The sequence below is a fragment of the Oncorhynchus mykiss genome, chromosome 2, assembly GCF_057628025.1.
Source record: "Oncorhynchus mykiss isolate SJ-2025 chromosome 2, ASM5762802v1, whole genome shotgun sequence".
Classification (NCBI taxonomy): domain Eukaryota; kingdom Metazoa; phylum Chordata; class Actinopteri; order Salmoniformes; family Salmonidae; genus Oncorhynchus; species Oncorhynchus mykiss.
Genome location: NC_143023.1, coordinates 75,124,796 through 75,142,480, shown reverse-complemented (window position 1 = coordinate 75,142,480; position 17,685 = coordinate 75,124,796). Strand labels below are relative to the sequence as shown.

The 17,685-nt window shown below is 43.7% G+C and overlaps 2 protein-coding genes across 7 annotated transcripts in view; one reads left to right on the top strand and one right to left on the bottom strand.

Moving 5' to 3' along the window:
• LOC110496093 (metabotropic glutamate receptor 3) overlaps window positions 1-17,685 on the top strand; it is a 918,426-nt gene that overhangs the window by 281,958 nt on the left and 618,783 nt on the right. The window lies entirely within an intron of this gene.
• Window positions 1-17,685, bottom strand: part of LOC110496136 (uncharacterized) — a 156,820-nt gene that overhangs the window by 12,049 nt on the left and 127,086 nt on the right. For all 6 annotated transcript variants that reach the window (XM_090207679.1, XM_036955517.2, XM_036955518.2 and 3 more), the window contains 5 exons: window positions 13,007-13,115; window positions 12,101-12,168; window positions 11,774-12,015; window positions 10,517-10,576; window positions 10,154-10,284 (listed from right to left, as the gene is read on the bottom strand). In XM_090207679.1, the coding sequence (XP_090063805.1) occupies window positions 10,154-10,284; window positions 10,517-10,576; window positions 11,774-12,015; window positions 12,101-12,168; window positions 13,007-13,115 (610 nt within the window). The remainder of the gene's footprint in view (window positions 1-10,153; window positions 10,285-10,516; window positions 10,577-11,773; window positions 12,016-12,100; window positions 12,169-13,006; window positions 13,116-17,685) is intronic.

Sequence of the window (17,685 nt, the reverse complement as noted above, 5' to 3'; positions counted from 1 at the left end):
AATTTCTTTTCTCATTTTGTCTGTCATAGTTGAAGTGTACCTATGATGAAAATTACAGGGCTCTCTCATCTTTTTAAGTTGGAGAACTTGCACAATTGGTGGCTGACTAAATACTTTTTTGCCCCACTGTATATAAAAAAGTATGCAAAGAAAGTTGTAAATATATATACGGGACATGACAAGGCGAGGACAAAAGACATCTGACTGCTATGCCATCTTGGTGACAAACCTATATAGCGGATGTGTGTGTTTCAAAAATTCAGCGACACAAGCCTGTAAATGTAAACCAAATATACAGGGTGTTGCATGCTTGGATCGCTGAGAAAACGGGGACTAGTATCCTGCTACGAATCCTGAATTGTCTGTGTACATAATACTCGATGTTCGCAAAAATAAAACATTTAAATGAAAATGAAATCTTGTCGTTATTTGAAAGGGGCTCATTAACGTTATTGCACCTCAGAGAGGCAAGAAGGATGGCGGAGCAGATGTTGAAAAACATTTATTATAATCCCTCTAACCCCGGGTCTTATGGGGGTAAGGAGCGTTTACAGAGAGCTATAGCCAAAGAAACAGGTAACAGGTTAGGCGCTGCTCAGGTGAATGAATGGTTAGCAGAGCAGGATGCTTACACTGCATAAACCTGTACGCGAACAATTTCCAAGAAATATAGTTTTTTCTACTCTTCTCTCGTCCCAGTTTCAGGCGGATCTATGTGACATGCAGGTCCTTGCAGATAAAAATGAAATCGCTACATGCTAAAGGTCATAGATATTTTCTCTAAAATAGCATTTGTAAGGGTCTTAAAAAATAAGAGTGGGGCAGAGGTGACCCGTGCCTTTGACTATCTTGAAGGAAGGAGGAGCCCCCATGAAAGTGTAGACTGACGGTGGAAAATCAGTTTTTAATAATACTTTTCAGAAACTCATGAAGAAGCACAATATAGTACATTTTGCTACAGGCTCGGATTTGAAAGCTTCAGTTGTTGAACGCTTTAACAGAACTCTGAAGGAGTGGATGTGGAAATATTTTACAGCTCACAACACGCATAGATATATCGATATAGTTCAAGATTTAGTAAAGGGTTACAACTACAGCTACCATAAGAGTATACGGATGAAGCCCTCCGAGGTCTCTTCTGAAAACTCTTTTGAAGTCTTTAAAAATCTGTATGGTTTGTTCCCCCTACGCTGTAAGAAAAAAAAATATTTTAAATTCATAGTGGGGGACTTGGTACGTATATCCAAGTTGAGGGGTGTTTTCAACAAAAAATATGAGCAAGGTTACAGCGATGAGATGCTCAACGTTACCGAATGTCTAACGGACATACACCCTGTCTACAAGTTAAAATAATTTGACGGGGAGCTTATAGAGGGATATTTTTATGAGAAGGAACTACAGAAGTTACAGATGGGTAAAGACAAAGTATTTCACGTGGAGGAGATTCTAGATCAGAAGAGAGAAAAGGGTAAAAAATGTATGTTGGTCCGTTGGAAAAACTGGCCTCAAAAGTTCAACAGTTGGGTTTTAAAGCAAGATGTGGTGGAGGCATCGGGGGTTAACTTAAACTCTCATGCATGAATAAATACAACATCATTCAAGTGTACACAGGAGTGCATCTTGGAACACAGCGGCTTCTACCTGACTCTCCCCAGTAATGCGTCTGCACATATATATCGTAATAATCAGAGTTTGAATTATACAACCAATTTTCCAAAACCTATAGAGTTATCAGAAGGCCAGGGAAGTAGGTCTCAGCGAGATTACATACCCCATAGCTGGTATAATATCAAGGATAAGGACGGTGACTTTTTTTGCAAAAGGATATCGGAACCTCTGAAACTTGTAAAGAATAAAAAAGGGTTCTATAGAACCGCCGACAAGATCGTCTCAGAGTTGAACGAACTCCTAACCCTGAACAATATGGAAATACTCTTGATCTACAACCCTATACATAAACGTTTACAAATCTCAGGGGATGCTGATGGGGGTATAAAGACCAGCGGTAATTTAGCCTACATGTTGGGGATGGGTCCCAATAAATGGACGTATGTGAAAGATAAATTATTCCTATTCCCTGCGGATATACATGCAGGATTTTACAACATATTTGTGTATACCGACATCATATCCTATCAAAGGGTAGGAGACAGTTATGTGCCCCTCCTGAGAATAGAGGGAAATTATTGTGATGTAGTCACTGTTAACTATGACAAGCCACACTATGTACCTGTAAGCCAGAAATATATTGAAAACATTCTGGTTGAGCTTAAAACAGATCAGAACGAAAACATTGAATTTACTTATGGTAAAACGATTATAAAACTCCACTTTAGACCCAGCAAAACCTCTCTACATATTTAATATATTATTCATATTATATGTATATATATTTTTATATAAACATAATACAAATAAATTATTTTGTTATGGTACACAACCACCATCTCGACCCTAACCGCTATGTCTCATACTATGTTGATGAAGTGGGTAATGGATTACCAGGCTATCACGGATCCCCAACCATTTACGGTCCGGGGATAGGAGGTATATTTCGTAACCTCTTTAGGATGGTTTTAACGTTTATGAAGAGAGGCCTCAGCATAGCCAAACCACATTTAAAATCAGCGGCTAAAAATATTGTAAGTGAGGTTGTAGCCAATGCTATGACCAGAAGGGCGTCATCAGATGCCGAGCATCAAGAAGGCTCGGGGCTTATGATGTTGTTATACCTCCGGGTATAAGGCGCATTTTCAATAGATAGATCCAGTTATATGGAGATAGCCCCACTCTCCGCCATTACAGGCAACAGTCATATAGAATTTTTCATACCAGGCCACCGTGACAACTACAGTGCCTTGCGAAAGTATTCGGCCCCCTTGAACTTTGCGACCTTTTGCCACATTTCAGGCTTCAAACATAAAGATATAAAACTGTATTTTTTTGTGAAGAATCAACAACAAGTGGGACACAATCATGAAGTGGAACGACATTTATTGGATATTTCAAACTTTTTTAACAAATCAAAAACTGAAAAATTGGGCGTGCCCAATTATTCAGCCCCTTTTACTTTCAGTGCAGCAAACTCTCTCCAGAAGTTCAGTGAGGATCTCTGAATGATCCAATGTTGACCTAAATGACTAATGATGATAAATACAATCCACCTGTGTGTAATCGAGTCTCCATATAAATGCACCTGCACTGTGATAGTCTCAGAGGTCCGTCAAAAGCGCAGAGAGCATCATGAAGAACAAGGAACACACCAGGCAGGTCCGAGATACTGTTGTGAAGAAGTTTAAAGACGGATTTGGATACAAAAAGATTTCCCAACCTTTAAACATCCCAAGGAGCACTGTGCAAGCGATAATATTGAAATGGAAGGAGTATCAGACCACTGCAAATCTACCAAGACCTGGCCGTCCCTCTAAACTTTCAGCTCATACAAGGAGAAGACTGATCAGAGATGCAGCCAAGAGGCCCATGATCACTCTGGATGAACTGCAGAGATCTACAGCTGAGGTGGGAGACTCTGTCCATAGGACAACAATCAGTCGTATATTGCACAAATCTGGCCTTTATGGAAGAGTGGCAAGAAGAAAGCCATTTCTTAAAGATATCCATAAAAAGTGTCGGTTAAAGTTTGCCACAAGCCACCTGGGAGACACACCAAACGTGGAAGAAGGTGCTCTGGTCAGATGAAACCAAAATTGAACTTTTTGGCAACAATGCAAAACGTTATGTTTGGCGTAAAAGCAACACACCATCCCCACTGTCAAACATGGTGGTGGCAGCATCATGGTTTGGGCCTACTTTTCTTCAGCAGGGACAGGGAAGATGGTTAAAATTGATGGGAAGATGGATGGAGCCAAATACAGGACCATTCTGGAAGAAAACCTGATGGAGTCTGCAAAAGACCTGAGACTGGGACGGAGATTTGTCTTCCAACAAGACAATGATCCAAAACATAAAGCAAAATCTACAATGGAATGGTTCAAAAATAAACATATCCAGGTGTTAGAATGGCCAAGTCAAAGTCCAGACCTGAATCCAATCGAGAATCTGTGGAAAGAACTGAAAACTGCTGTTCACAAATGCTCTCCATCCAACCTCACTGACCTCGAGCTGTTTTGCAAGGAGGAATGGGAAAAAATGTCAGTCTCTCGATGTGCAAAACTGATAGAGACATACCCCAAGCGATTTACAGCTGTAATCGCAGCAAAAGGTGGCGCTACAAAGTATTAACTTAAGGGGGCTGAATAATTTTGCACACCCAATTTTTCAGTTTTTGATTTGTTAAAAAAGTTTGAAATATCCAATAAATGTCGTTCCACTTCATGATTGTGTCCCACTTGTTGTTGATTCTTCACAAAAAAATAAAGTTTTATATCTTTATGTTTGAAGCCTGAAATGTCGCAAAAGGTCGCAAAGTTCAAGGGGGCCGAATACTTTCGCAAGGCACTGTATGTGTCCTTTAAGACCGTGTAATCAAGGCGTATGCTCACGTCAAATGTTTCAAGAATGCCACAAATGTTAAATTGCTTAATTTTTCAAGTAAAATGTATTGAATTTAATCAGTCATTCAAAAGTCATTCAAAAGTCTAACCACCCTGAGAGATCGGGATTAGGAAAAGGTCGGGAGACGTTCAGGGGGGTAAATGAGTTATCATCATCCCTTTCAAAGGGGGGAGGGGTTGTTGGGACATCTTTAGGGGTACTGTAGCTCGTTGAAGGTTTTTGTTTTAAAGTTTGAATCTGTTGACGAAGCTTATAGTTGGATACACCAGAGAGGGGAATGTTGAGGATTGCCAGGGCCTTAAGAAACCGACGCCACTCTTCTGTCATTAGCAACCGTGTGGGCTGCAGTGGTACTTTTAAGCAAGTCCATCATATGGGAACCCTTGACAACATCGCCCTGAAGGATAAACTCTCCTTTGTCATTCCAAGTAGCGGTCCCCTTTGAGTCTTTTATCTTGTTCATAATATATCTCACATTTTTCCTGTTACGTGCCGGAACATGTGTCAACATGTCATGCATAATGTTATTTTCAACATGTATTTGATCTTCAACCAATAATATCACAGGTACAGGCATTACAGGGGCTTGGCTCTCTCTAGGTGTGTCATCTTTTAAAGGGTCCGGTAGGGAAAGCGATAAATGGTTGGTCTCTCTTTCACCTTGTTTTACCAAAGCCAAATACCTATGCAAGAGGTTTGTGTATTTTTTGACCTTTTCATAGGGGTTCAATCCTTTTCGGTTCAACAGATCCTTCATGGCCGAATCCAAATCATTTCCAAATAATTTCCCGCTGTTTGTCCACGATTTATGGCACTTTGGTAGCGTCCTCATAGCTCTCCATAAAATAGGATTTCCATCCCGGGTACATCTGCTGAGCTAGAGTGTTAATTTGTAGTTTGTCTCTAGGGCTTTTGAACAAAACCATGTAATTGGTGTTCAAACTAATGGTATGGCTATTTTTACCTTGGTGAAACACATTCTGCACCAGGAAAGCACGGACAGGTTTCTATGATGAGTATATTGGGTAAAAGCTCATGCAATTTCAGGATGTTCGCTACCTGCAAATAGCATATCGTCCAAAACCAGCAGATTATTTTTATGAGGAGGGAGAAGTTCATCATCAGACAGGGATTCTGGTATTCCTTCAACAAACGTGATTTTTTATTTCCTTCAACAACAGTTCATCATACAAAGGTTGATAACACCACACAATATTGTCAGGTTTCTGAGATAATACATGTTCAGAATTCTCTAAAATACTTTTTACAAAATAGTTTTTACCGCTATTGGATGGGCCTGCGATTAAGGCCGAAAATGGTAGTTGCAACCGGGGGTCAAAACCTTCTACAGCAGCCATTATATCTGAAGCTTTAAGACACACGGGGCTTGTAACATAAGTCAGTAGCCAAAGGGCAATGTGGTCCCGTCAGGCAAAAGCAGTCTCTTGTCATAGACTACCCTGAATATTTTAGTAAGTGGGGCCTTCCTCAGATGGAAGCCCTTTTTATCCCTAACACTCTTTTTGTAGGAGCTCAAAATCGCCAAGTCACTATTCCGGTCATTTATGAACCCCTCGACCAAGCGTGTGATTGATTCCAAGTTTACTCGTGGGCTAATTTCATAGTTTTGAGTCACGCCTTTGGCTTTCAACACCATGTGATTGTCTTTAGTCCTAAAAGCATATATTTTGGAACCACAGGAGGACCATTCTGTGAAATGGTCACCATCTTCGAGTTCACTCGTTAAACCACCCAGATAGTTGCTAAGTGGGGTTTCCAATCACCCTGTTCACTTACATAGATCACAGAGTCTGTGTCGTGGTAAAGAACCCGCCTCTGAAGCTGCTCCATGGGGACGTACAGTTCAAGTCGGCCATAGGCCGTGGTAAATGCTGCAAGAAACACATTTAGAACCCACTTCTTGTTACGTCTCCATTGCACCAGGGCAATGTCTTGACTTGACTTGAAAACAAATTCCAAAAATTCTTTGTGGTCTTTAATGATAGACGTTGTTAGCATATTGCTTCTCTGGGAAATCTTCCCCCAAAGAGAGTTTAATTACAATTTTGACAGATTTCTTTTGGTTTTGTTGACCTCTATTCTGTCTGGGTCAAGAAGTATGCCTTCTCTGTCATGATAGTCTTGAATGTACTTGTCTTTGCTCTCTTGATCTGTGACTAATGCAGGATAGCCTGAAGCCATTTGCTTGCATCTCAAGAAGGTCTTCATGTACTCTTTAAAAAGAGTGTCTGATTTCCTGGAAAAGTTCCACACTTCAAATAATTTGGCCACACGATACCCCATCTCTAGAGCCTTAGAGAATTCAACTGTGACCCATACACCTGTCAGGGCTCTTTCTTGATCTGAGTGATCACAAGGGTTTTCCTGGTTGTTGTTTTCACTACAGGGGCGACAAAGGGGAAAGAAAAGTTTTCCTTGAGGTCCCTTGTAAGGCAACACTGTTATAAACAAACCCCTAGGAGGGTAGACAGTTGCTTTGATCAGACCAAAATAGTTTTGGGGTAAGTCAGACACGGTGAATAATTTCAGGATGCCCCATAGGATAGCATGAGGAACTCATTACATAAGGAATAAGGGATGTAAAATCTACATATCCTATTGTCTCGTCGGGTCGCGCTACATACCTCAATGTCAAAGCATTGGTACGGCCTCCATACAAGGCCTGTCATGGTTCCAAGGGTTCTGGTGTGTCAAAGCTGGAAAGGAAGACTCAAACATGAGGATCAGACTTTTTGAGTGCGGTCCACTCATGCTCCCACATCACATTCACTTTCAACCCATAAGTAGCCTGTAAAGATTCCAATCTGTCTTGGAACTCTTGGTACATTTCCCCAAAAGTATTTTGGGTTAGGACACACATAGCCTGGGGCCCAAAGCAAGATTTACAACCATGGAAGAACACCATCAATCTGTGTGTATCTACATGATAAGGCCCAAACTCCTTCTCATCCCTATTCACAGCATGTTGAATAAAAATGTCTATCCTGGGCCAATAACTCCAACCATTGAAAGGACCCACTATAGTATGACTTGAATTGGCGTCGGTAGTTGTCTGGCGATGGAATAACGGTAGATGCTGGAGGTAAAAAGTGTGTACGATGCATACATGCCGATGCAATAGTTGTACAACTCCAGGGGTCAATGCCTGCATCTTTGATTACCTCTTCTCTGAATCTGAGGCATCCTTCACAAAGTATAACTACATCGTTGTCACAGTATGACTCCATCTCTTTGAGGAAATCAAAGGTGCTATGACATACTGTCTCGTACCATGAATCTCTCTCGCTCTTTGGGAGACATCTGATCACACCCATACATTTTGGGTCTGGGATAAGATCCAATATAATGTAGATTCTCCTCAGATGTGAAGAAATGAGGTAACCAACCTTTCACAGAGTTTTCAAAACCCAAGGCTTCAGGCATTTGAGCCAATCTCATGGGTAAGACACTTAAGCTGTCAATGTATCTCTGGTTGAAGGCGGGGTCTACAAAACACAAGATCTTACTACCTTGAGCTATGACACTGGGTGCAACGCCTTGTTCAAAAGAAGATAGGAGTCATAGGCTCTAGAATTGTGAGCTAGAAGTGTTTTAGAACGAGTAGTGCACAATTGGGCCCCTCAGCTGACCACTTTTAACCCTTGAAAGTCATGGTAGAAACAAAAATAGGTAAATGAACACCTTATTGCTGATTCATCTCAAAATCATAAAACACGTATTTCTCTGAATGTTCATCTTCAGCCAAGGGATGAATATAACACTTGTGTGGCACTTCTTGGGTCCCTAAGGTCAATAAAATAGGGGGTGTGGGGCCATTCTCTTTAAAGTGTTCAAACACATACCCCCCAGTTCAACGAGGTCCCTACACATCAACCATCATGACAACTTCAAAGGAATAGATGCAATATATGCATAAATTAACACACACTCTAACACATGACAACAGGAACAGGATGCCCTTATATGGGCATAACCACGTGATAACTTTGCGCCAGGATGTCCTGACCGGATGCCCAAATATGGGCATGCACACGTCACCCGGACATAGGGTCATAAATCAAACGTTTGACGGGTGCCATCTACTGTATTCTCTCTTGAGTTAGAGGAGTGTGCGGGAGGAGTGAGTGTGTGTGTGCGTGTGCGCGCGCGCGTGTGTGTGTATGTGTGTGTGTGTGTGTGTGTGTGTGTGTGTGTGCATACCTGCATCTGTGTGTGTGTGTGTGTGTGTGTGAGCATACATGCATCTGTGTGTGTGTGTGTGTGTGTGTGTGTGTGTGTGTGTGTGTGTGTGTGTGTGTGTGTGTGTGTGTGTGTGTGTGTGTGTGTGTGTGTGTGTGTGTGCATACATGCATCTGTGTGTGTGTGTGTGTGTGTGTGTGTGTGTGTGTGTGTGTGTGTGTGTGTGTGTGTGTGTGTGTGTGTGTGTGTGTGTGTGTGTGTGTGTTTGTGTGTGTGTGTGGGTGGTTGGAGGACCTGTACTGTATATAATCCCATGAACAGGGCTGGTAGGGCCATTAGTAGAAAGCAGATAGGGTTACAAGTTAAATAAATATCGATCTCTGCCTTTTCACAGGAAGAGAGGGATGGAGACAAGGATGAAGAAAGGGAAGGAGAGAGGGATACGGGGGCTGAAAGAAGAGATGTTACTAAACTGATAATCTCCTAGGAGGACCTTACTACAAAATCACATCACAGCACTCAGGAATAGAGCACTGCAGCCAATATAGAATCCACACACACACACACACACACACAATAATCCACACACACACACACACACACACACACACACACACACACACACACACACACACACACACACACACACACACACACACACACACACACACACACACACACACACCAAGTTGTAATATCTGTCAAGTTGGATGTGTCATTATCTTGTCAGTTCTATGTGCTCCTAGCTTTCTACTGTACTTCACAGAGAGCACACAGCAAATCTAACACAGCTTAATAAAGGCCCATCATATAATGGTCAATACTACTTAAAATACAAACAAACAAACTGAGAGAGAGAGAGAGAGAGGGAGAGAGAGAGAGAGAGAGAAAGACAGATAGAGAGAGAGAGGGAGAGAGAGAGAGAGAGAGAGAGAGAGAGAAAGAAAGACAGAGAGAGAGAGAGAGAGAGAGATGAAGAGAAAGAGAGAGAGAGAGAGAGAGAGAGAGAGAGAGAGAGAGAGAGAGAGAGAGAGAGAGAGAGGGAGAGAGAGAGAGAGAAAAAGACAGAGAGAGAGAGAGAGAGAGAGAGAGAGAGAGAGAGAGAGAGAGAGAGAGAGAGAGAGAGAGAGAGAGAAAGACAGAGAGACAGAGAGAGAGAGAGATGAAGAGAAAGACAGAGAGAGATGAAGAGAAAGACAGAGAGAGAGAGAGAGAGAGAGAGAGAGAGAGAGAGAGAGAGAGAGAGAGAGAGAGAGGGGGAGAGAGAGAGAAAAAGACAGAGAGAGAGAGAGAGAGAGAGAGAGAGGGAGAGAGAGAGAGAGAGAGAGAGAGAGAGAAAGACAGAGAGACAGAGAGAGAGAGAGAGATGAAGAGAAAGACAGACAGAGAGAGAGAGAATGGCATCCAGACAGACAGACTGATGAAAGCAGTGCCTTACCCTCTCCCTGGTAGGAGGTAGACCTTGACAAAGGGGTCAGAGTATTCTTTGGGGTCTCTCTGAGCAAGGTTCCTGGCCTGGAGGACATGCACTATCAGATTCCCCAGGTTCCTGTCGTAGTGGATCTGGAGCTGAAGATGGCAGAGAGGTCATAGATACATACAGTATGTTTAACTAGGTTCTACAGGTGTGTACATCAGTGTTCCTAGGTCCTGGGGCTGACTAATCATATAGCCCTTGACTTAAGTGGATCAATCAAGTGAGGGGATTCAAGAGAAATTAAAGTCACACTCCACTTCACAGACTTCAGACTGTGGAAAGTATGAAACCTTAAAGCAGGTGTGAGACTGACAGCAGGCTTGCCTGTATTTCCCCTGTTACAGGACGAGGCTGAGGCTTCAGCAGTTGCACGTCTGCTGTCGACTGAAAAACAAACACAGGTAGCGATTATACACTGTTTATACCGATATCCATACACACGCTCCACATTAACACACATACTCACACATACTCCCTGTTCTGTAGTGTGGCCTCCGACCAGCCTGAAAACTTCAGTTACTATGTCCATGATACTACGGTTTTAAACTTCAGTTACTATGTCCATGATACTACTGTTTTAAACTTCAGTTACTATGTCCATGATACTACGGTTTTAAACTTCAGTTACTATGTCCATGATACTACTGTTTTAAACTTCAGTAACTATGTCCATGATAATACTGTTTTAAACTTCAGTTACTATGTCCATGATACTACTGTTTTAAACTTCAGTTACTATGACCATGATACTACGGTTTTAAACTTCAGTTACTATGTCCATGATACTACGGTTTTAAACTTCAGTTACTATGTCCATGATACTACGGTTTTAAACTTCAGTTACTATGTCCATGATACTACGGTTTTAAACTTCAGTTACTATGTCCATGATACTACTGTTTTAAACTTCAGTTACTATGTCCATGATAATACTGTTTTAAACTTCAGTTACTATGTCCATGATAATACTGTTTTAAACTTCAGTTACTATGTCCATGATACTACGGTTTTAAGTAGCAGTAGGTTAACCAGAGCCCCTGAGTAGGATAGCTTTGGTCAGATGACAGATGAAGGACCTGTCTTTGTCATGGAGATGCTGAGCAGACTTTTCTGAAGTGACTCTATAGGACCCGGGAGGAAACTCACGAGGAGAGGTTCAGCAGATTGTAAAGGTCATGGTGTACAGTCAGAGAAGGTTCATTCAGTTGGTTGAGATATATTATATTACGTCTATCATAGAAAATAGCTAATACTATGTGTATTTACACACTCACACACACAAAGACACATAACCACACTAGCATGATCTCTCTCTCTCTCTCTCTCTCTCTCTCTCTCTCTCTCTCTCTACACACATATCATGCATGTGTCTATATAATCAGTGTCATGTTCCTGTAATCCACAATGCAGACAAAGCAATGGATCTAGACCTCCTCGCACCATGCACCACACACAAACACACACACACACACGTCTATGACTAAATAATGATGAACTCACCAACCACATGGCTGTAGTAACACACTCTACAGAATGCTATGGGCTCTTAATATCATAATGTACAACAGGTAGAGGCAGTACCTTGGTGCTGTGGCGTTGTTTCTTGTTGATGGCTGGGGAGGTAGGCTGGCCGGGGCTGGGGACGGCACTAGAGCTGGCCGATGCATTGCCTGAGTGTAACAGAGCTGAGCGGTCCAGGGCAGAAAGGACCCCTACTGGCCCCCCCACACCCAGCCCCATCCCAGGGGCCTGTTGTTGGGACACCTTCTGAAGCTCTGCAGCCAGTTGCCTGGGATCTACTCCTGGAGAGCGCTGCCTGTCACCTGCACACACACACATTCATGTGTCATTATGACTCAGTGGTCATGATTACTATGTAGGATACCCACAACCACACTAGTGACATACCAGGCTTCAGCTGGGCGTGGTTCTCCAGGGCCTGGGGGTGATCAGCGTCAGACAGCATGTTCAGATCACTGAGAGACAGGAAGGTAAAAGGTCAAATGTAGTTTTTGATATAAATTAAGTTGGGATGAGAGAGATATGATAAATTTGAGAGGAGATGGATGAGAGGAGAGAGGGATGGAAGGAGAGAGAGGGATGAGAGGAGAGAGGGATGGAAGGAGAGAGAGGGATGAGAGGAGAGAGGGTTGGAATGAGAGAGAGGGATGAGAGGAGAGAGGGATGGAAGGAGGGAGAGGGATAGAAGGAGAGAGGGATGGAAGGAGAGAGAGGGATGAGAGGAGAGAGGGATGGAAGGAGAGAGAGGGATGAGAGGAGAGAGGGATGGAGGAGAGAGGGATGGAAGGAGAGAGAGGGATGGAAGGAGAGAGAGGGATGAGAGAAGATAGGGATGGAAGGAGAGAGGGATGGAAGGAGATTGAGGGATGAGAGGAGAGAGTGGGATGGAAGGAGAGAGAGGGATGATAGGAGAGAGGGATGAAAGGAGAGAGAGGGATGAGAGGAGAGAGGGATGAGAGCAGAGAGAGGGATGGAAGGAGAGAGAGGGATGAGAGGAGAGAGAGGGATGAGAGGAGAGAGGGATGGAAGGAGAGAGAGGGATGGAAGGAGAGAGAGGGATGAGAGGAGAGAGGGATGAGAGGAGAGAGGGATGAGAGCAGAGAGAGGGATGGAAGGAGAGAGAGGGATGAGAGGAGAGAGGGGGATGAGAGAAGAGAGAGGGATGAGAGGAGAGAGGGATGAGAGGAGAGAGAGGGATGAGAGGAGAGAGAGGGATGAGATGAGAGAGGGATGAGAGGAGAGAGGGATGAGAGGAGAGAGGGATGAGAGGAGAGAGGGCGCTGTTTGACTCACAGTCTGACACAGAGCTCCGCCTCTGCACACGGCTGACTCATTATGCACTGCACCTCCTCGTAGGTCTTCCCCATCAGAGGAACCCCATTCCACTCCAATACCTGCATTCCTACAGAGAGAGACCATATTTGAGACACATCTTTCCCTCAGATTATACAGACCCACAAAGTATTTGCAAACAAATCCAATTTTGATAAACTCCCATATATATTGGGTGAAATACCATAGTGTGCAATCACAGCAGCAAGATGTGTGACCTGTTGTCACAAGAAAATGGCAACCAGTGAAGAACAAACACAAAGAACAAACAACCCATATTGGTACTTTAACTATTTGCATATCGTTATAACACTGTTAGCCATAACTTGACATTTGAAATGTCTCTATGCCTTTGAAACTTTTGTGAGTGTAATGTTTACTGTTCATTTTTGATTGTTTATTTCACTTTTGTTTATTATCTATTTCACTTCCTTTGGCAATGTAAACACACAGCTCTGGAAAAATGTAGAGACCACTGCGAAATAATCAGATTCTCTGGTTTTACTATTTATAGGTATGTGATGGGGTAAAATGAACATTTTTGTTTTATTCTATAAACTACTGACAATATTTCTCCCAAATTCCCCCCAAAATGTTGTCATTTAGAGCACTTATTTGCAGAAAATGATGCAGTATTTTTTGTTATTTTGACTAGTTGTCATTTTCTGCAAATAAATGCTCTAAATGACAATTCTAAAAGAGATCAATTCTCGATAATGCAGTCAGGGCATGAGACTAGCTCAGACTACGAACACCTGGCCTGGTTCTCAGTGCATCTCAGAACACAACACAACCCAACCAAGCTTCCAAGCGTAACTCTTTCTCAAGGGTAGGCTCTAACTCTTCGAAATATACCACTGCCTTTTCTGTCCATGACTAGAGCGTCTTTCTTTCAGGTTCTCGTTCACACAGCTGACAAGGCTCAGAGAACACGCCAGAGAAAGTAAAGTAAGGTAGGATAGAAATAGAGAGGGAGAAAATGCACAGCAAACTCAAACCCATGGCAGCCTCGGCGCTGTGGCTGCACTTACACAAACGAAACCTCGTCTTCACATGAGACTTTTGCTTACGAAGCAACTCGCCAGCTGCTGTGACGACAAAGGATTGAATTAACATCTCTCTCTCTCTGTAGATTAGATAGTCAAGGCCACAGAAACATTTAGAACATGCTACCGCTCTCCCCCTCCCATTTCCCCACTCCTCATCTCTTCTCCCTAATTTTTTCTTATTTCTATATTTCTCTGCTCTTTGCCTCTCGTCCTCTCTCTCTCTTTCTCTCTCTCTCTCTCAATCTCTCACATTCTCTCTCTCTCTCATCCTCTATCTCTCTCTCTCTCTCTCATCCTCTATCTCTCTCTCTCTCTCATCCTCTATCTCTCTCTCTCTCTCTCTCTCTCTCTCTCTCTCTCATCCTCTATCTCTCTCTCTCTCATCCTCTATCTCTCTCTCTCTCTCATCCTCTATCTCTCTATCTCTCTCTCTCAACCTCTATCTCTCTCATCCTCTATCTCTCTATCTCTCTCTATCTCTCTTTATCTCTCTCATTCGCTCTCTCTCTCTCTCTCTCATCCTCGATCTCTCTTTCTCTCTCTCTCTCTCTCTCTCTCTCTCTCTCTTTCGGTGCATGCTGGGAGTTTTTTGGAGTTTGAGTGTTTGGTGTGGAAAGCTCTATCCTAACTAACTTTCTTGATTCTTTTATTTACATGTTATTTTCTATGGTGGAGGGTTAATTAAATATTTGTTTTAGCGGTATCCAAAGTTTTTTTTTCAAAGTTAGGGTGGAAGAGGACAGAGTAACTTTCCTGGGGGTTGGAAGGTGTAGTGTGCGTAATGGCTTCTCAGCCTAGCGCGGAGGAGACGCTGTCGATACAGCATGGATTCAGGTGTGTTCCTGAGAACGGAGTTAAGGTGGAGGAGGTTCTGCTCGCGGTCGGTGAACAGGTAGGAGCTGAGTTTATACATTCTGCTTCTAGAATGAACAAAGCTGTGGTTGTGTTCATGAAAAGGGCTAATTTGGTCGGTAGGCTAATTGCTAGCGGAATATTTGTAAGGGATGTGTTGGTGTCAATTTCACCTCTCTCTACCCCTTCAACAAGAGTTGTAGTGGCAAATTTGCCTCCGTTTATTACGGATGATCAAATTAGGAAAGAGCTGAGTCGTTTTGGTAAGTTTGCTAGCGGTTTCCGTGTACTGTCAGCAGGTTTTCAGGCAGATGCCGTTAAGCACGTTGTTTCGTTCAGGAGGCAAGTGTTTATGTTTCTGAACAATAATGAGCAACAGCTAAATGTGCATTTTAAAGTGAGGCATGGGGAGGGGCTCTATGCCGGTTTTGCCAGCACAGATAGTCTACGGTGTTTTGAATGTGGGGATTTGGGGCACAAGAGTTTTGCGTGCCCACATAAAGGCCATAGACAAGGTGAGGGTACAACGGCAGGTGGGGGAAATCGAGGTCAAAATGCAGGGGATAAGGAGATGCAGATAGCAGAGGCTGGGCCTAGTCAGTCTAGAGATGGTGGTGTAGATGAGGCTGGGCCTAGTCAGGTTAGAGATGGTAGGGTAGTGGAGGCTGGGTCTAGTCAGGCTAGAGATGGTGGAGAAGCAGAGGCTGGGTCTAGTCAGGCTAGAGATGGTAGGGTAGTGGAGGCTGGGTCTAGTCAGGCTAGAGATGGTGGAGAAGCAGAGGCTGGGTCTAGTCAGGCTAGAGATGGTGGGGTAGCTGAGGCTGGGCCTAGACATGCTATGGAGGGTGGTGCAGATGATGCTGGGCCGAGTCATGCTATGGAGGGTGGTGCAGATAATGCTGGGCCGAGTCATGCTATGGAGGGTGGTGTAGCTGAGGCTGGCCCTAGTCATGCTATGGAGGGTGGTGTAGCTGAGGCTGGCCCTAGTCATGCTATGGAGGGTGGTGCAGATGATACTGCGTCTAGTCAGGTAATTCTAGTGGATGAGGAGAGTATAGTGGGGAAGTGTAAGAGATTAGGGGGGGAGGAGGAGGGTGTCAAGAGGAAAAAGAAAAAGGGTGTGGACAAAGGCACCATGGAAATGTTGCCTGTTGCTGTGGGTGAGGCCCTAACCAGAGAGAAAGGGCAGGTGGTCAGGGTGGGAGATAGAGAAGAGGAGGAAAGTGAGTCTGAGGAAGAGGATGAGGAGTTATTTTTTTCAGACTCCTCTTCAATTGGCCCGGAGCTGACAGCCAGTCAACCCGAGGGGTCTAAGTACACGTTGAGAGAACTGACAAGGTTCCTGAATGAGACTAAGGGGAAAAAAGTTAATCTTGAGGCTTTTTTTCCTGATCCTAGGAAGTTTGTAAGATCAGTACAACATGCTATGAGAAATGAGGGGCATGGTGTCCTCTCACCCAGGAAACGGTTTAGGTTGAGGAAGTGGGTCACAACAGTGCGTAAAGGTTTACCTTCAGACACTGTTTAGATGTTTAATTTCTTACTGACACTGGGGCTTTTTGAGCTTTGCTATTGGTCTATTTCTCTGCTGGCTTTTCTCCCACTTCTTATGGAGACTCTTCGGGTAGGCTCGCTCAATATAAATGGCGCCAGAGATGCGGGAAAGAGGAGTGTGTTGGGTGAATATGTAAAACAAAAAAAAGTACAGGTGTTGTTTCTGCAGGAGACGCATAGTGATGTGGTGAATGAAGTTGATTGGGGGCTCTGGTGGAAAGGGGCAAGTGTGTTGAGCCATGGGACAAATCTTAGTGCAGGGGTGGCAGTCCTTTTTGCACCTGGTCTGGCTGTAAAAAATTGCTCCTCAAAGGAGGTGTGTAGGGGTAGGTTGCTTGTTGTTAAAGCAGAAATTAACAACATGTGTTTTGTCTTTATAAATGTGTATGCGCCTAACACAGAGAGAGAAAGAGGGGTTCTATTTGGGAGTCTTAGACAGGAACTCTCACAAGTAGCGCCTGAGGAGACGCTGGTGATCGGAGGTGACTGGAACTGTACAATGGATTTTACAAAAGACAGAAATGGGGAAGAGCCTCATTCAGTGTCAGTGGGAGTGTTAAGGGATATCTTTAATCAGTTTGACCTAGTGGATGTTTGGAGAACTAAACATCCAAACACAAGACAGTATACGTGGGTGAAGGTTTTTGGGGCTAGGGTGAGTGCAGCTCGACTTGATCGCTTTTACATGTCCAGGAATCAGAGCAATAGGCTGCTGGGTGCTACCATTCTCCCAGTGGGGTTTTCGGATCACCACATAACCATGGCTCGGCTGTCTATTTCACCAGGGCCCCGGCAGGCATCTTATTGGAAGTTCAATGTAAAGCTCTTACAAGATGCCACTTTTTGCTCAGGTTTCCAGACTTTTTGGGAAAGATGGGGGCAGCGAAGAGAGGAGTATGAGTCTCTGAGTCAATGGTGGGATGTGGGGAAAGTGCAAATTCGGCTTTTCTGTCAACAGTATACTGCTCTCTCATCCTCAGAGGCTAGGAGAGTATTGGGGGAACTAGAGCGGTGTATTAGTGAGATGGAGGTAGAGATGGTGGGGCAAGGCAATGTAGGCCTCCAGGCTAACTTAGCCGAATTACGTAGGGACCTGGGCAGTTTTTTCCAGGTTAAAGCAAAGGGAGCACTTGTAAGAGCTAGGTTCTCCATGCTCAAGGAGATGGATGCTCCCAGCTCCTTCTT